Source organism: Parasteatoda tepidariorum, chromosome 5 (assembly GCF_043381705.1).
Source record: "Parasteatoda tepidariorum isolate YZ-2023 chromosome 5, CAS_Ptep_4.0, whole genome shotgun sequence".
NCBI lineage: Eukaryota > Metazoa > Arthropoda > Arachnida > Araneae > Theridiidae > Parasteatoda > Parasteatoda tepidariorum.
In genome coordinates, this window is record NC_092208.1 from 49440365 (window position 1) to 49461247 (window position 20883).

At 29.5% G+C, this 20883-nt stretch overlaps 1 protein-coding gene across 1 annotated transcript in view; it reads right to left on the bottom strand.

The window, feature by feature from the left end:
• Positions 1-18847, bottom strand: part of LOC107450167 (nuclear valosin-containing protein-like) — a 36248-nt gene extending 17401 nt beyond the window's left edge. Inside the window, exons 1-10 of the mRNA XM_043048696.2 lie at positions 18588-18847; positions 17155-17271; positions 16902-16971; positions 9710-9771; positions 9305-9380; positions 7925-7989; positions 7720-7854; positions 3303-3522; positions 2447-2591; positions 234-371 (exon numbers count right to left, since the gene is read on the bottom strand). Coding sequence (XP_042904630.1) covers positions 234-371; positions 2447-2591; positions 3303-3522; positions 7720-7854; positions 7925-7989; positions 9305-9380; positions 9710-9771; positions 16902-16971; positions 17155-17271; positions 18588-18698 — 1139 coding nt within the window. The 5' untranslated portion in view covers positions 18699-18847. The remainder of the gene's footprint in view (positions 1-233; positions 372-2446; positions 2592-3302; positions 3523-7719; positions 7855-7924; positions 7990-9304; positions 9381-9709; positions 9772-16901; positions 16972-17154; positions 17272-18587) is intronic.
• Positions 18848-20883: the final 2036 nt, after the last annotated feature.

Genomic DNA, 20883 nt, shown 5'->3' on the forward strand with positions numbered 1-20883 from the left:
ATGAGAAATTTGGCTATATATTAATTATAAATTCAAATTGACTTTAGGTGAAAAATTAAGAATTATTATTATCTGAACATAGAAAAAAAAACTGATATTTTCAGACTTTTTATTCAATTTTTAGTGGTGTCTGCTGATAGGAATTTTGACAGTAAAATACTTTTAAAATTCAGTATGACTTAAGGTAGAAAATTAACATAAATATAATTTCAATTTGTAAATGCTTTTCATACCTGCATGCTCCAATTTCAATAGCATTAGACACCAAGTTCCTTAAATCAGCAGCAACATATCCTGCAGTATGATGAGCTACCCAGGTGAAATCAAAGTCAGCAGTTAACTTAACATCCTTGCATAAAACTTGCAGCATTCTGAAACAAAATATTATTGTTCAATAAAAGTTCTTAGTGCTCTATAAAAGTAAAAGTAATGTTGAGTAGTATTCTTTCAAATGAAAAATGTTATTAAAAGAATGTATTTTTCAGAATATAATCCTAATCAGTTAGTTATGATTAGAAGTGAAGAATATGTAAGTGAATGAGGTTTGAGGAAAGTTTAGGTACCCTTAGAGAAAATTTTAATCTAATATTTAAAAAAAAAAAATTGCCAAAAAATTTTTTTAAAAATTTCCAGAAAAAAAATTCAAAAATATGTTTGTTTTACATAATTTCTAATATAATTTATAATTTGTTAAATCATATTAATTTCTCATATAAAAAGGAAAAAGAATATTTCTTGTTGCGCCAATTCTTTATTTATTAGTTAGAGTTCCTTAAGTTTTCAAATGGGACTTAAAATTTAGTTCTATAAATTATACATCAATTTAATATCTCCTAATTTTTACTACTTTCAACTCATATGCAGTTATACAAGAATTGAATTAATTTAATTGAGTATATTTTTTTATTTGTTGAAGAAAAATTATTATTAAAAAAATTTAACAATACACAAACTTATCTTTCAAAAAATATTTCAAAAAAATAATTGAACCCAAAAAAAAAACTACTATGTTCTGGGGAATTATTAGGCTTTGAGAATTTTCTACATCCCTGGCTATGATAACATTATAATCAAATAGTTGGTTAAGTCTGAATACATTGTAAAAAAGTTAACAATCTATCTAAAAAGAGAGTTCTGAATAAAAATAAATTTAACATTTTAGAAAAAAAAAAAGTTTTGAGCTAAATTCTACAAATGAGGTTCACTTCATTATGTATTAATAATGCTTATTTAAATATTCTAGCAAGCAAGCAATAATCTGTACAAAAATTTTATTTCAATAGGGATTTTTTTAGGATAACTTATTCAATTTTAGGGAATTTTCTAAAATGTACAAAAACCAGGAGAATTTCAATTAAGCCAGTAGACCAGGAGAAACTGGTAAAATTCAGTAGTCTACCGGAAAATCCAGTAGAGTCGGCAGCTATGTTTATAAATCACTTTTTAATGATATAGTATAATTACCTACACTCAAAGGGCAATGAACGTGTGAAGCCCATGCCCAAATTTTGATAAAATAAATTTTGCTTAATAGTACAAAAACCCATAAATTAGAATTAAATTATTCAAATAAATTATCCTCTATAGAGTTTTTTTTCTTTTTGAATGATTACATCACAACAGTAAAAAATAAGCAAAATAGTAAAAATTCTTATTAAAAAATAAGACTTGAATGAAACATTGTATTCAAAATGAAATATATATATTTAAAAGATAGTCGAAATATATAAAAAAACAACAAATGTTGCTTCAAGTTTATCCTTATATTACTGCTCAGGTCTAAGAAGTTATCAAAAATTAACCCCAACCTATTCTTATTCATTTTCTCAAAAGACCATAAAACATCAAAATTTTTGCTAATCTAGAAAAAAATTTAAAATTATAAATTATTAATATTTTTCTGAAAAATTTAATTAAAGATTAAAGAAGTTTTAATCGTACAGTCAAGAAATTTTTACAGTGATTTATTGTGAACCTTATTAGCTTCTTAATGTTATGGACACTTCTAAAAATTATAATTTTTTAGGTTTAGTGTACGAGTTTTCCAAGCTTCAGAAAAAAATCTGCTATGTATATAAATTTTTTTTACAGGCCAAAATAAAATTTCCAAATGCCTAGGTCTGATCAATTGACACTCTGTGTTATAGAAAACAATACACTTTTATTTAGATCACTTATAAAAGTAAGGAAGAGAATTGAAAATATAATACTAAAGTATTTCATGAATTTAACTATTAAACATTTTATACTTCATGAAAGAAAATGTAACATTACCAAATAAATACATTATAATCACGTATAGATAATTTTTTTTGCTATTTAACTAATATTTGGGCTTACAATATAATTATTTAAATCACATAAAAAATTTTAAAAAATACAAACAACACTTATGCACTTTAAGTCAATATTGTAATATTAATAGATAAATAAATATAAATCTCACTGAATTTTAGCTTGTTCATTTGGTATTCCTATAGCCAGTTCACAGCGAAATCGATTTCCACCGCGTAAAGATGGATCAATAGCATCTGGTATATTAGTAGCTCCAATTACCATAACATTAAAAGAAGTATCTTTATCATTTAGATCTATAATATCAATAAAAATGCGGAATTATAAAACTTGTACTAATAAAAATTACTCATTTTATTAAGCCTCCAAGTGTTAGTCCTTGCTTCTTTTTCTTTTTAAGTTTTTCTCACATTTGATGATATAAACTTCTTCTTATTCTTAAAACAAAAAAAGGTGGTAGAAAAAGAAAGGATGACATGAATCTCTAGTGCTCAAAAATAGGCAGTCATTCTTAAGACTAGCAGAAAACATTAACTTATTAATAAAAAGTAAAAAATAAAGGTGAAAAGCAAAACTTGAAAATCTGCAGTAGCCAAGATTGAAAAATGAAATAAAAAAATGAAGGTGAAAACCAAAGCAAGAAAACCTGCAGTGGCCAAGAGAGGTAAATCAGAGCAAAATACATTTCCACAGGTTAGAGAAAAGGTTTCTGCTTCAAATGATTTTTGTTTTCATCATTCACACCTGCTGCGTCTCGATAATAGACGCCTATTTTCAAGCACTCGAAACAAGTCAACTTTTATTACTATCTTCGTAATCTTTTTAAGCAAATGAAGTTTATATTACCAAGAATATCTTTCTGCTTTTAATTTCTTTGGTTTATACACTTACTTTTCCTTGTCCTCGTGTTATTCAGAAGGAAAGTACAGAATGTAAACAAGGAAGTTTCAGTACAATTTTGCAAAGGAGCTCAACACTTAGAAGGGAAAAAAAAGTACTCCATTTACCATCCATGCACTTTACTAACTGAGTCACCATGCGCCTCTCCATTCCCCCACTGGCAGTTTCTCGCTTTGGAGTAATTGCATCAATTTCATCAATAAACAAGATACAGGGACCAGTATTCATAGCCAAATCAAAAGTGTCTCGTATTTGACTTTCTGATTCACCAGATATACCACACACCAATTCTGTTGCTACTACTTCAATAAGAGGTAATGAAAAATGCTATATAAGAAAGTAAGGATAATCTATATAAGCAAAGTTTTAACAAAAATGTTTCTATAAAATCTTAACTCAATTAAAAAAAACAACAAAAAAACACTTACATTAAAGAAGTAAAATAACAAGATATGATCAAAAGTTTATAACTTATACAGGGTGCATAGCCAAATCTTTCAACAAAAATAAGCACTTTTAAGCAAAAAATAAGTACTTTATAAGCACTCAAAAAATATTTTTAAGCACTATATACATTAAGAAAATGCAAAATAATTTTCGAAGACTTTACATGATCATGATAAAATAACCAGTCTTTGACAAAGAACTTTCTTGATTATATTAGCCATTTAAAAATGATCAAAAAAATTTTCTGATCAATTTCAGAGTGTGGAAAATGAAGCTTGAAATTGAGAATATCTTGCAAAATGCAGTAGAGTTGCACATAAGAGTGCAATAATCTCACCGAATCCAGCTCATTATAAGCACATGTGGACTCGCAAGTATTTAATCAAACATTTAAAATGATTGGCGCTTTCATAAGCAGTGGACCGGAGGTACATTGAAATAGATTGTGATTAGATGAATTGTAACAACGTTGAATAGAACAATGTGAAAAACGCACTCCTGCATAATATGTGACATGATAAAGAAAAAAATCTCATTTTCAAAAAGGGGAAATGAAGCACTTTCTTATAATACCCAATAAAAAATGCACATTTAAAGGCTTTTAAAAAACGAAAATCAAAAATAAGCACCTTTAAACACTTTTTAAAAATGCTATGCACCATGTTATATATGTAATTTAAAAGTACTTCTTAAGTTAAAAATAAATAAAACAGTAAACAAACACTATTAAAAATAATGAACAGGAAACAACAGGCAATTCAAAAAAAAATAATAATAATAATTCAGAGCTTTAGAAAGGAAAAAATGAATAATGAGGAACTTTAAAAACGTGCAGCTTTTGATACTGCATTTATAATAAATATTTTATGATGATTTTGAAATGATTCATGATATTTGATTCTTAAATTGCACATATATAAAATATCAATCCCAAAATGTAATGCTAAAATATTGTTGTGAAGGAACAGAAAAATAAGATTCATAAATAATGACATTGAATTGTGATCTGAAAATCATGAATCACGGAGAGAAAAATTATAAGGACAAATTTATCAATATATGACAAATTATATTCACTAAACTCATGCAATTGGAGGAGAAATGACATTCTTACCATTTCACATCAGAAAAATTGAGTTGGTAAATACTCTTATCTCATAAGACTTATTGCACACATTTTAGATTGAATATATATTTTAGGGTTAACATTATTAAAATTTTTTATAACTGATATTTATTTTTATGCTTACATATTAATACATTAGCAATTAAAAAGAAATTGAATGCTAAATATAATAAAGTTAACACAATTGAAGCTATACCACATTTTGGAACTCAGAGAAAGTTATTAAATGCTACATTGTAGGACTACACAATCAGAACCGTACAATAAAATTTAGCCTTCATATTATGTTCAAAAACTACTAGCCTAGGAATAGATTCTTGAACACAAAAAGCTCTAAGACCAGTAAGTGTAAGTATATTAAAAGAAAAAAAAACAGATAAAAGCAATTTAAACAGGCATAGGATTGTAATATAATAATATAGAACTTAATACAAAGTCTTAAAGATTCGTCATTACATAAACAAATCTCTGTCCCTTTTAAAAAAAAGAGAGAGATTTTTCTTTTCCCTGCTTTTCTGTTAGCTAAAATTATATTCTAAAATATAATTTTACAATAATATTTCAAAATTATATCTTAAATAAGCACATTAAAACGGTTTTCGAAAAGACAAGAGCAGTTAAAGAAATATAAACTTTAGGGAGAAGAATAAGGTAAGAATATTAATGAATCTGAACATTAATAATATTTGAAAGAAAAAAAGATCTTTGTTTCTCTTTAAGGTATAACTTTTTTCATTAAGGCTGCACAAGGAACTTTTCATTTCTACTGATTCGATCAGTGAAATTTAACCCACCACATAACTAGTTAACACTGTGGGCGCTATAATATGGGTGCTCCCAGATGTGAAAATTATCCATAGTGTCAGAAAAGAGGAAGATAAAAATTTATAGATTTATGAGAATTTAAAATGCATAATGTTCTTGTGGTGACATTACATTTCATTACAGGAGTGAAGAGAACTGGATCCTTGGGAAAAAAAATCTACTCTTCTGCACCTTATTTTATGTTATTTTTTAAATTAGGTTTCTAATTTAGGTTAATTGAGGTTTCTTTTTATCTACCTTTCCTAGCCGTTATTTTTTTTTGCGATCAAATAAGGAAAGAAAAGAAAATAGAAAAATATGTCATTATTCTTGGAAGAGAAAGCTCTAATTATATTTGGCTCAACTTTAGTCACATTTCTTAACTATACATTTCAAAAAACTAACTATTCTTTAGTTAATTAAGGGTAATTCAACTTCTAAAAAAATCAAACATTGTTGTACGAAATTTCGATTTGTTACTTTTTCTATTGAATAATGCATGATTTGATGTTCCTGAACCCTAAAGATCTATTTCCAGAAAAATCTATTTTCAAGACTTCAAATCAAGAGATCAAATAAGGAAAGAAAAGAAAATAGAAAAATATGTTGTTATTCTTGAAAGAGAAAGCTCTAATTATATTTGGCTCAACTTTAGTCACATTTCTTAACTATACATTTTAAAAAAATAACTATTCTTTAGTTAAATAAGGGTAATTCAACTTAAGAAAATCAAACATTGCTGTATGAAATTTCGATTTGTTACTTTTTCTATTGAATATTGCATGTTTTGATGTTCCTGAACCCTAAAGATCCATTTCCAGAAAAATCTATTTTCGAGACTTTCCGAAATCTCAACAACTCTGGATATGGGATTTTCTACAGTAATAAACGAGTGAAATTGAAACATAAAGAAACAAAAAAAGAATATGATTGGAAGGAATGGACATTTTGTGAGCAACATTTTCTTTATATGTTATAAAATTTAATACATTATAATATTTTGAAATAGATTTTTTAAAACTTTGCATAAAGAAGACTGTTATATTATATTACTAATACATTAACAGGTCAGAAAATATAGAATTTGAAAATTGTTCATATAATCTAGGAATAAAAGGATGAGAAATCTTCAGTTTTAATTCAATAAGATCAAATAGTACTTAACATCAAATAACATCAAATAGTACTTAGAAAACAGTGGAATACCAAAAACTGATAAAAACTTTGATGCAGTATGGTCATTTTTTTAACATCCTCAGAAACATAATGAAAAAAGATTTTTTTTAAAAAAAGAAGAAAGTTCACAGTTTCAAAGAATAATCGCATGCCAGGTAATGGTTGACCCCTCCTGATTTTTAGAACTTATCCTGACATAATTTTTTTTTAAAAAAAAAAAAGCTATTATACCTAACAATATATACAGAATAATTTATGTAAAGTGCGCAAAAAAATAAATTTACAACCCCGAGTAACATTTCATTTAAAGATTGGATCTTCACGTTCCAGGACTCAATTTTAATGGTCCAAGGGGGTAACCACAAATATGCAAATTAATTAGTGCAAACGATATCTTAAGTTACAAAATCAGACACAAAAACCTACTTTCACTAAATAAATACATATTTTTTTATGGCAGAATTGGATTTCTGACCCCCAAAATATTGGGGGTAGCCACTATCTCCGAAATATGGTCCCAATAGTTTTGTCATGAGAACGATCCTAAGTTTGGACTCTTTAATGTTAATTTTACTTTACTTATTTCACGATATCTCAAGAGTATTTTAAATGAATTGAAAAAGTTATGCAATTTGTTTAGCCAAATATAGTTCCATGCAAAAAATAAATTTTAGTAATTATTATTTTTTATTATTTTATTTAACATGGGTAGAAAAATTTAGAATCATAAGGTATGCAACTTTTAGATCACTTTAAAGAATGAAAATTTTTATGGCAGAATACAAAATTTGAGCAAAATCGATCAAATAATTTTAAAGAAATCAAATTTTAAATATACGACTTTTTTAAAATTCAATTTGCCAGGAATTATTCAACCAATTTTGTAAAGTAAAATTCAATTCAATTCAATAAAGCAGTAAGAGCATTGGAATTTATAAATTATGATATATTATATTAAATAATATACTTACTCCAGCAATGGCTCGAGCCAAATGGGTTTTTCCAGAACCTGGAGGACCATGTAAAAGAAGACCTCTAACAGGTGAAATATTTAAATCTCGATAAAATTCAGGAGCTTTTAACCTCATGAACATTTTGAACAAGTCCTGAAAGCATAAAAGCAAATAAATTAAGAGTTTCCAAACATATGTGTAAAATAAGATGACCATTGCTTACTTTTAACATGTTATCTATGCCTCCACAATCTCTAAAAGTAATAGATGACTGTTTAACTGTTAAATCTGCAATAAAAAATTTCATAAGTTGGATTTAAAAAATCTGTGTGTTCATATATATATTGATATATAAATTATGGGTGTTTCACATGTGCTACACACTTAAATATCAAATTATTTTTTGACCTAATCTTTAATAGCCCCATAGCAATTTACATCTATTGCATAATCATTTGGATCACATTGTCTGTTAGGAAATAATATGATAAGCATTTCAAGAAAACATATAAAATGGACAGATAAAAAAAAGAACTAAAATATTACATGCTATGCTATTTTTGCATTAGAAAATAGTAAAATAAGCTCTTCTATTTTAAAAGTCATATTTATTATTCATTAAGACTTTAAAACAGAATTCTGAGCTTCAATCACAAAATGATGATTGCAAAATTAGATTTAATATACAGTCGGACTTCTATTTAATGAACTTCCATTTTGCAAATTTCTCTATTTTAAGAATTTTTTTGAGGAATCAAGAACATTTTGGAAATTTCTTCATAAAATTACTTCCAAATAGCGAAGTGAATTTTCTATTTAACGAAATTTTCTTTGAGATTCACTTTCCATAGTTACTTTACAGATATAATTTTATACAGCATATAAATACAGTCAAAATTGTATGCATAAATTTAGCTGTTTTTAGTTGAAAATGTATATAGCATAATAGTGTAGCACTGGATGTTTTGCTCTATTCTTGTTTTCCATGTAGATTTCTTTTATGGCTAAGATTTATAAAATAAATAGTAGATACTAGTTTATAAGATAAAGGTGTATCTATTGCTTTTTTAATTATGTCTAGTGTTTATGAATTTGAAACCTGTTTTGTGTTGTTTAAGCATTTTAAAAGGCGACTTTCTGTTTAACAAACTTATTTTCGGGATTTAGCAACTTTGTTAAATAGAGGTTCGACTGTATTTATAGGAAAATGGAATTACTTTGAAATATTTAGCTGCACATTTTGTTGAATTAAATGCTGTTCATATTAATTCATTTTTCTTTCATTACACTTTTACTTTCTTACACTTTTTGAAAACTGCTGCTCTTGAAAGTGATGTTTTAAGTTTTAATTCTTTTTCTCCTTGGTAAATTCAAGATGGACGTTTAAGCTCACTTCTGCGGGAGAAGTAAATTTCTTAATTGAAATTGAATCACAATTTTTAAATCAATTTTCAGTTTTCTCCTAGTCATAACTACATTAAGCTATTGTTCAAGACATAGGAACTGGCCTAAGTGCTAGAAAATTTTTAAAATATATTTTAAATATTTATTTTATAATTAACAATTAAGCTTGTTATTAACAAGCTGCTATTTTGTATCATACTTTTACTAAAAGTTTTCTTCACTTTCTTTGCAGGTGTTTTAGCAGGTGTTCCTGTGCCATCAAACTCTACTTCAGACTGTAAAAAAAAAAAAAAATCTAATTATTTTATGACAGAAATGAGCATTTATTAATGAATTATTCAAAAACAAGAAATACAAAAAACATTTAAAACATATTTATCATGGTGAGATTTATGTTCAAATTCTAAACATTAATGGCTTAAATTTACTATTTTAAATTTTTTGTAATAACATGACTAAAAGTAAATACAGCAATGACTAGAATACTTTTAAGAATAATGAATAAGCAAAATCATAAGTGAATAACATGGAGTAGAATAATAGTAGTTTAATGCTTTTGTCACAAAACTAACCAATTGTAAATAATAAAAAAAATTATACTGACACTACTTTTGTTATCTTTATTCTCTGCTCTGTGCTGCTTCATAGGTGAATCATTAACAGTATCTAACAAGGCAAAAATTCCATCAATAAGTTAAGAAACTCATGTATAGAAGATGTCAACAAAAAAAAAGGAAAAAAAATATCAAAAACTTTTTATAAAATATGTATAAAAAATATTAATGATAAAAGTTATAAAAAAAGAACCTTTTTATAAAACAATGGAAATGCTAGTCAAATAGAATACAAATGTTTATTTTCTTCATTCCATATTAAACATTTATCTGAAGAAATATGTTAGTTTCCAAATGAAATAAATTTTAAATTTAACCCTTGTCTAAAGTTTTAACTTGTATAAGGCCTCCTATGATGAATTCTTCAACTTCGCCATACGACAGAGCAAGTGATATCTTGCCTGAGTTCAAGATCACAAATAAACGGCAGATTCTATATTTTGATTGGCGTGTACTGTACAATCTTTGGGGGACTTCTCCAGACATTTGCCACTTAGTAGACAGAAAAGTAGAAACCATAATTTTTCATGGTCAAGAACACTTGTGAGATATCTGTGTCAGGTCGGATGGTAAAATGGAGAAGTTCTTCGCAGGTAGCTTTATAGTTTAAAGAAAATATGCTTATAGAAAATAATGTTAACATCAATAAATAGTAAGAAGCCTCAATATAACATCTATATATACATTACTCTTACACGGCGACAAAAAAAAAGCCTCATTACAACTCCCCGAATGGCAACGCTAGAAAATCGACCAATGATTGCCGCTAAAAATCTCACATGCCAAATCTAGCTGAGATGGCTCAACATAAGCTAGGCAGAAGTGAGTAGTCTTTGTCAATAGATCTCTATTTTAGTATTTTGTCGAAAGCGCTTTTTTTNCAATATTAAAAGGGTTATGTTAATTAAATTTTGATTATTGAGAGTGAGTTAATGATAGATGCTTATAAAATTAAGGTGTATATGTTTATTTCTGTGAAGAACCAGTTACATTAAAGGAGTTAAGGCTCAAAATTTTATTATATTATTTAATAAGTGCATTATTGAGAAAAAAAAATGTGTCTTAATTTTTTTCGGAATTTACTTGAGTTAATATTTTTGAAATTTTTATTTTGTATTATTGTAAAAATATTGCATTATTACATATTGTATTGAATTATTGTTAAGAAGGTACTTGTTGTGTATTATCGTAAGGTAAATTTCTAAAAATGTCGGAGTTAGGAAATTATCGCAAACCGGACTTAAAAATACTTGCGTATGAGTTTGGGATAGATTTGACGGCTGCTGATAGAATTATAGATATTATTAGAAAGATAGAGAGTTCTCCCGATTTTGATAAAACTATCGCGCTTGCGCAAATAAAACTAATTAGTGAGGAAAGATTAAAGAATGAAGCTGAAGAGAAGAGATTGGCCGAAATGGCAGCTCTCAGAGAGCATGAGTTAGAAAAACTCAAAATTGAACATGCAGCGGATAGTCGCAGTGTTTCATCAGCAAGCAGCGAAAATTCGAAGGGCATTTCCTTAAAAACCGTCATGCAGAAATTTGACCCGGAGAAATTGGATATGGCATTATTTCTTACCTTGTTTCAGCGACAAGCTAAAAAGGCACAAATAGATGAAGGAGATTGGGTTACTCAACTTTTGGCATTATTGCCAGTTGAAATAGCCGAAATCATCATTAGGGAGCCTGAAGAAAGGGCTGATGACTTTGAATATGTAAAAAAATTGCTATTAGATAGGTTCAAACTAAGCCCCGAGGCATTTAGAACAAAATTCATTCAACATCAGAGGCGCCCCGGAGCGTTGTGGAAGGATTTAATATTTGAATTACGGAGTTACCTCGAAGGTTGGTTGGAGGGTGTACAAATTACGGATTTTGAAGCCCTGAAAAAACTTATGCTAACAGATCAAATCAAAAGGCGAGTCCCCGGAGAAATTAAAGAGGGTCTAATAGATTCCTGGGTGAAGTTTATTGACCCAGAATCTCTAGCTAACAAACTTGATGAATATGAAGCCGTTAGAAAACCATTACGCAAAAATATAACTCATAAAAGTCCCATATAAAAATGGAATGAAAAACCTAGAGAAGTAGAGAAAAATCGGCCTGAATCTAAAGATCAAAGAGATAAAGAATTAAATTGGAGGGATAGAAGCTATCCAGATTCAAGAGAAAATAGAACTAAATTCTTTGAAGAACGCCGCAAACCCGCATGTTACGAGTGCAAATCTACGGATCACCTTCGGCCTCAGTGCCCGAAATTGAGGAAAAACAAATTAGAAAGAATCAATAAACTCGAAACAAATGAGTTCGGACCATCTTTTGCCCCTTATTTAAGTGAAGCCATTGTGAACGGTACAGAAATGACCGTTTTACGTGATTCGGGATCAAGTATCGATTTAACTTCGAATAAATTTATAAAACCTGATCAGTTAAATGGTGAAGTTATATGGGTGAAGCAACCGCTTGAAAACTCGTTTCGATGCCTGCCTCTGGCAAATATTGAACTCGTTATAAAAGATGTCGGCACAATCCGCACGAAAGCAGCTGTAGTGGATAGCGAAGTAGAGATGAAACATTATTTGCTAGGAAATCAAACTCATGAGCTTATTGAAATAGTAAAGAGGCAGCCTGAGAAAGTGAACGCTGTGGTTACTAGACAGACCACTCGATCTCAGAAAAGCGATAAATCAGGGGAGACGAAAATAGGGTTGACCCCTGCCGAGAAAGAAAAAGAAAATTTAGTTAAAGAGATAGAATTCATGGAGAGGATAGAATCGTCAACCCCCCAGAGAAGGGAAGGAGAAGAGAAAAAGGTTGATCAGGGGGTAACAATCTTGGAAGAAAATGAGGATACCCTTTCCCTCCGCTTTGTCCAGAGAAAACTGGTGGAGGAAAATATTCAATTACCACCTGCAGAAAAAAACGAGATTTTTGAATTAGCGGGAGTGAATTCGAACACTTTTCGCGTTCGACAAAAAGGTGATGACAGTTTAAAAAGGGCATGGGAAAAGGCAAGTGAAGATAACAAAGAGAATGCAGAATTTTTTATAGAGAAACAATTATTGTTTAGGCAGTCAATAGATCACAGAGGTATGATTCAAAAACAATTAGTGATACCGAGTAAATATCGAATTAAAATATTAAAATTATGTCATGAAGAGATCGGAGTTCACATGGGAGCAACTAAAACCAAAGATAAGATTTTACGTTATTATTTTTGGCCTAACATAATTAAGAAGGTGGAAGAATTTGTTCGTAGTTGCTATCCGTGTCAGCGGGTTGGTAAAGCGAGGGAAATTTCATACCCAATAGCTGATTCTAATATTTACGATTTTGACGAAATCATTAGAGATATTGAGTTAATAGAAAAGCGCACTCCTGTACAAATCGATCAATTAAAGAAATTGCTAATGGTGCACAAAGATGTTTTTTCGAATGACCCAGGAAAAACTGATTTGATCGAACACGATATAGAATTAATAAGTAACCAACCCGTAAGGTCAAAACCATATAGGACATCACCCAGGCAGACTGAAATATTAAAAGCAGAAATAAAACGTATGCTAGAGTTAAAAATCATCGAAATCGGAGAATCTGACTACACATCTCCTATGATTTTAGTAGAAGCCCCTGGTCAGGATCCCCGTCCTTGTATCGATTACAGGAAACTGAACTCGATTACTCGGGCAGAATATTTTCCCTTACCTAATATTGAAGAGAGAGTGGAATTAGTGGCCTCAGCAAAATTCATAACTCTAATTGACCTAACGAAAGGTTATTGGCAAATTCCATTGACCCCCAGGGCTCAAAAATTAGCAGCGTTCGTTACAACATTTGGTTGCTATTTACCTTTGGTTATGCCTTTTGGCCTTATGAGAGCACCTTATAAATTTTCTAAATTTATGGCTCTACTTTTAAAAGGATGCGAAAATTTTTGCGTGCCTTACTTAGACGATATGGCGATTTTTTCTGATACCTGGGAGGAACATTTAAAACATGTTGATATAATTTTAAACCGAATCACAGATGCCAAGCTCAAAATGTAAATTCGCTCAGCGTAGCGTGAAATATCTTGGACATATAGTTGGAGGAGGTTTCCGAACGCCAGCGGAAGCTAAAATACAAGCAGTTATAGATTTCCCTCCCCCTAAAAATAAAACGGAGATTCGTCGGTTTCTAGGCATGTCAGGTTACTATGCATGTTACATTAAAAATTATGCTTGCATTGTCGAACCTTTCACTAGAGCACTGAAAGGAAGCTATTGAATGGAATCAGGAATTAGAAGAAGCGTTTTCTGAATTGAAGGGTAGATTAACGAAAAAACCAGTATGTACGCCCCAAATTATTCAAAAGAGTTTGACATTCAGACTGACGCCTCTGACAAAGGTATCGGAGTAATTATGGCACAGAGGGGGGCGAATAATGAAGAACACCTTGTTCTTTATCTTAGCCGAAAATTTTCCGAACCAGAAAAACAGTTCAGCACGACGGAGAAGGAATGTGCAGGAATAATTTTCGCAATCAAGAAATTAAGACACTACTTGGACGGACAAAAGTTTATAATAGAAACTGACCATAATCCTCTCGTATGGCTGAAAACAAATGCTGGAAATAATCCTCGTTTGATGAGGTGGGCATTAGCCTTACAACCTTTTAATTATACTGTGATTCACAGACCAGGAAAGGATATAAAGCATGCTGACTGTCTCAGTAGAATAGAATAATCTTAATGATTTTTTATTTTTTTGTTATGTTATAAAATTTTGTTTTAAATTTTTGTTTGTATAAAATTTTTGTTTGTATTTTTTGTTCAATCATTAAAAAGGGAAGAAAAAAAAGAAAAGAGATTTTTCCTTTCATTTTCATAATTATTGTTAAGTTGTAAATTGATAATCTTTACTTAAAATTAATGCAATCTGTTAGTGTTATTTAGTTAGACTTTTTCTTTATGGTCTCTAGTAAAGTAATTAAGCTGCGTTGTTGTCTAACTATTATTTTTTAGTGATTTTGCTCCTAAGTTCACAAAATCGTTTTAAGGAGGGGGTGTTTGTCTGTAACATCTTGGACAGCTGACCCCCGAGTACATTCCCCTTTGGCATCCGGTGTCTCCCCATGAAATTCTACGAACTCGATGCACCTGCAAAAAGAGGAGAAAGACTGGACTCTGTAACAGAGGCGACAGGCAGTCTGGTGAGACGAAGCATCATGAGCGGACCTTGTGCCGTCTCGATTTGAGAACTTTTTATTACATAATTTTGTGTTCGGTAGAAGTGATGATAAGTGTAAATAACGGTGTATATAATTGTAATACAACCTTGTACATATAAAATTTACCCAGAAAACTTTATCAAAAGTTCTATAAGTTTTTTATAAGAGTTTTAGTTCAACCTGAACAAGCAACGAAATCGTTACAGCCTCCTATGATGAATTCTTCAACTTTGCCATACAACAGAGCAAGTATATCTTGCCTGAGTTCAAGATCACAAATAAACGGCAGATTGTATATATTGATTGCCGTGTACTGTACAATCTTTGGGGAACTTCTCCAGACATTCGCCACTTAGAAGATAGAAAAGTAGAAACCACAATTTTTCACGGTCAAGAACACTTGTGAGATATCTGTGTTAGGTCGGATGATAAAATAGAGAAGTTCTTTGCAGGTAGCTTTATAGTTTAAAGAAAATATGCTTATAGAAAATAATGTTAACATCAATAAATAGTAAGAAGCCTCAATATAACATATATATATATATTACTCTTACACGGCGACAAAAAAAAGCCTCATTACAACTCCCCAAATGGCAACGCTAGAAAATCGACCAATGATTGCCGCTAAAAATGTCACATGCCAAATCTAGCTGAGGTGGCTCAACATATAGCGCTTTTAAAAACGGAAACTGAAATAACCAGAGAGCATCAGCTGCGGCAATCTCATACTATTAAGCTAGGCAGAAGTGAGTAGTCTTTGTCGATAGATCTCTATTTTAGTATTTTGTCGAAAGCGCTTTTTTTCACGAATTTATATATTACGAATTTATTTGACGATTTTTGATTTATATCACGAATTTATTTGTTTTACTAGAATTTATTTGTTTATGCAGGTTTTTCCATTGCAATTCACTTATTTCAATTTTTAATAGACTTAATTATAGCCAAAATTTTAACCTTTTTAAAGAGATATCAGTTTTAGAAATTTTATCTTAAGATTTTATACTATAGCACATTTCTAATAGGTTTAATGAATTACATGTCATTCACTTGAATTCAAATTTATTTTAATGACTTAGTATTTACTAAAAAGATGTAATTTTTAAAAAAAAAAAAAAAGTTGTTATATGAATTTGAATTCTTAGAATTTTGTGCATTTGCAATGTACCTAAGTTAGCAGCGAGCGAAGCAAGCTTGGTCTGCGAAGCAAACCATATAAGATTGCGTAGCAATTTTCGGGGGTTGGCGAGCGTTTGCGAGCAGGGGACGTAGCCCACTAGTTCATATAAATGGTATAAAACAGAATTTTCTTTTTTTATGAACACTGTCTTACAGTTAAGTGAATTCAAATTTCAGAGTGTAGATAGAAACGACAACTATTAGCACTTTTATTTCCAGATAATGCCAGATTTTCATCAGTTGTCTCTGCTTAAATGTGGATGGTACCAGCAACCTGTAGGTGCCAAAATTGATTGTGTGATTAGTGTCATACTGGTTAAGGTACAAAGAGCTTGCTCAGATAACCTTGGAAATGTATCCGCTGATAATTTGCCTATAGACTGCATTTCAATATTTATACACATTATTTTGCTCTACGGCAAGCTCTCAAAAATATTTTCATCGAGTAAGCATTGTTTTAATGATAAACTTTAGAATATTTTTATTATGAATATTCCTAAAAATTTAATAGCAATTTATTACCTTTTACACTTTAAAAAATCACTTCTAACTAGTATTTATTTAATTTTTTGAATTTGCTTTTCTTTCAATTCATTTGGTTGAATAGTTTTTACTTTGGAAGATTTTCATATAATTCACGGTAAAATTTCAAATAAGATTTTCAACTTAAATTAACCTGCAAAATCAGAAAGATCATCAATTTAAAATTTAAATGTATGCAAAATAAATGAGCTTAAATGATAATATTTCAGAGACTTCAATTTTTAAATTAAAAACATATTCATAGTTTACCTCTGTAATTCTTTTTCTCCAATTTTGTAGACCTATTAACCATTTTTGTCTCTTCTGAACTATGTTCAGCCTAAAAAATTAAAATAAAACAAAAAACTTGGATAAAATAAGGAAATGTCAAATGCCAAAAAATAAACAAAAATTATATTATAAGCAAAGGAAAATTAATGTAGTATCAGTAGGGTTAATTTAGACTGAATTACTAAGAGCACATTTTAAACAAATTGGCAAAAAAAAAAATTACAGCACTTACTGAACTGTTATTACTTTCAAATACTTCAGTTTCACTTCCTACATATGAGTTATTCTTTAATTTATCAGCTTCCTTTTTGTACAAATTAAGCAATCCATCACTGAGGGAATTTTTCACCTAAGAGTAAAATTTTACAAAATGAATAATTTAATCAAAGTATAAGTAATATTTCTTTTAATTTAAATCAGAACTTTAATCAGTAGAAAAGATTTGATAATAACTATACTCAATATTAAATTTATAATCAAAATAAAATTTGAATTAATTCAAATGGTTAAAAACAAATAAAAGTTATACAACCTAATTATTACTGAAGAATTCGAAATATTAAAGCAATTAAAAATAATAATAATACATCCTATGGAAAAACGCGCTAAGCAGCAGTGACTCCAAAAGAAATTAATCAAATGAAAAAATTGGAAAATATGACAACCACAGCTGACGTCTGCAGGGGGTACCAGCCTCGGATGTCATAAAAGCAAAACCTTTTCTATCGAGAAAGCAAGACAAAAGTCTAAAATTGCTTTTTCTGTACCCCAAAGGTTTTGCCAAAGTCCAGGAAAAGAATAGAATGCATAAAATACAATAAAACACAGAAGAATACAATTTAAAATATAACTGTTGCAATGTAGGGCATTTTATTTATTCTCGTCTGCCACTATTTCTGTTAATTTAAATGTTCAATAAATTTTTTGACGAAAAATTATTTATTAAAATTGCTAAAATTCATATATAATTTTATAAATATAATAGTAAATATTATACTAAAATTAATAGCTCAAAAGAAAAGTAAGTTTTTTGAAAAATTATTGGACTTGGTGACATACTTGAAAATTAAACTAATTTCTTAACCCAGATTTTATTGATATTTATTTTAATTAAACAAAATATCAATTGCAATATTTTCCAGATTGTTTAAATTTAGGGATTCACCAGACACCAGCCATATTCTTACTACCCAGAATCAGCTAACAAATTTAAGGGTATCAAAATAATTGATTTTTCCTCACACCACGCATTTATGCACAACGCAAATACATATTAAGATTCATATAAAATTTAAGAGTACATCTCTCAATGAAAATTTAGATGATTTTTTTTATAGATTACTACTATAATACGCGTCTGGGCAATAAATTCAACTTTTGTCCAGTACAAGATTCAGTTTTCGCCGGGAATTAAGAATTCGGGCCCATGCATCTCTTTTTAACATTAATAATTATACTCGTTCTTTTGTCACCCTGTATTTTGTCCCATGCGAAGAAAAACTCAGACCATTGCTTAGCGGAAAACAGAAAAGAAATTAGTCAACAGTCACTACTGAACAAGTATTCATACTAGCACATTCATTACTATGTTTCTCAAGTTATAATGCAAAAAAAGTCATTAGTGAAGGAAGAGACGGTATTAGAAAGAGAAAAGTTAAATAATACTTCTTTTGAACAGTTCGCTGCTTGGGGAGTAAAATGAGATGAAGATTTGCGACGCATTTTTCTGTTAGATTCTCTTTCATATATATTATCAAACCCACGTTTTTTAACCATTACGGGTGATTGAATATTGTATACACGTTTACTAGAAACGTTAAAGAGCTTTCATCAGAAAAAGCAGTGCACTACTAAACACGTTAGTATTTGTTTACGAAAACACGTTTATTTATATTTTTGACTGACGCTTCCGTTTTCCTACTTCTGCTTCATTAAAGTCATAATTAAAGTTTATAATGAACTAATTAAGCAGCTTATGAATCTTTTTTAAGGTGTTTCCTTCTTGATTAAATAGATCAAAATCTTTTAAGTTAGTAAACTACATGGAACCGAAAACTACATTAAACACAATTCTGAAAGAAAGCATCGTGAAAATTTTAAAAAATATTTTTAACAATTGAATAAAAAAAATATCATAGTAGTACATTCCTATAAAAGAGAAGGTGATGGAAGGGGGGAGTGCCAAAGGCATTGAATCTGTCTTCTATTCGCATTCGAGCGTTGCGAACACCTATAGAAGACAACAATATAATAAAATATAGAAATTTATAATAAAATGTGTTTTTACTTTCTTTCAAAGTTGCTAAAACTTTTTTACTTAATTTAGAAATATGTTCTAATAACTTAGTTTATTTTATATTAATATTTATTTTGATAATTTAATTTTACAATTCTAAACTACTGACTGAGCCTTTAGTAAAGTGTACTTGTGATAGAATTAGTAAATCTGTACAGAAATATGGAGCACCAAATTATAATAAAGTAAAAATTGAAAAGAAGCATACAAAAAGGAAAATTTAATTCTGGGAGGGTGCGTTCTTGAAAATTGCGTCATTTAAGAATTTAAAACAAGGATTTACTGACATGATTTATATTATAGTAAAAGAACCTTCACACAGAGGCCGCAAGTGAACTTTACGCATATTGGAAGTAAAATGTGAAAATAAAAAAGAAGAACATCTGAGGAATCACAGTTGTGGAAGGCGAGAATGTAAAGATGGTAGTACTCTTCAAGACGAAACAAAAAAAACCCCTCTAATTTCATCTTGAATTTAGAAATTTCAGATAACGTCTTAAAAAATTGGCAAATATACCTTCTAATAATTTTTTTTCAAATATAAAGTATCGAATCAAAAATAGGGTATTCCGTAATTGTTACTTTTAATACAAGGTGTCAATATAATATTGCCCGGTATACCCTACACTAATATTTTTTAAAGTCAAGTGCCATTGCCCGGTATATCCTACACTGATGTTTTTTTAAGGTTCAGTGCCACTGCCCGGTATACTCTACATTGATATTTTTTTAAGATCAAGTGCCATTGCCTGGTATATATTTGCCCGACACTCCAAACATTGTTGTTTCTTCTAATCTATCGTCAGTAAGTATTAAAATATCGAATAAATGTAATTATATATCCACGAATAAATTAATATCAAATCGGATGTAGTAAATATTTCGGATATTCACCAAAGCGACTATGTGATTGTCAACATTCACCGGTGAAAGTCAACAACAACCGTAACATTCACAGTAACATGCACATCATTTACACAATAACCTCATCAGGGCGTTTATTTCAACTAAACATTTGTCATTCTATAAAATGCCTAGGCATTATGTACAATGCCTAGGGAAAGTATGTAATACTTCTCATATTTCATACTTTGCCTAAAAACGTCCGGCATTCTGTATAATGCAGGCGTTTCATACTTTTCCGGTAACATATACAATACTTGGATTGGGAATTACGTCAATTAACGGCTTTTACTCAAATTAGTTCATGAGAAACTTCGCCAGAGTCTTTTTTTTTTTTTAATTTTGTAAAACAAAACATCAAAATTGAGGCTTGCTATCGTTTCTCAAGATGCATGAATGTATTCCGGTCGCACGCGTTAATTGTGGCCGATATTGGCAAATTTCCAAGTTTCTTTTAGGCTCGAAAAATCTCACATTTTTTACATAATTTGCACGAACAATCATTGATGGATCACTCCGGAGCATTCTTATTAAGAAAAAAGTTAGATGGTCAATATTAAAGTACTACCGGTGACTGCATGCCTTTTACTTTAGCATACTTAAAAACGATGTTATAAACTTTTATATTAATTATTTTCTTAGGCACAGCGATTGGAAACTTTTTATATTCGTATAAAAATGAAGCATTATTAAGGAATATAAAAGAAAGAGGTACCTTAGTCAAATAAATTCTTATTTATCTATTTAGTATAAATTATAATT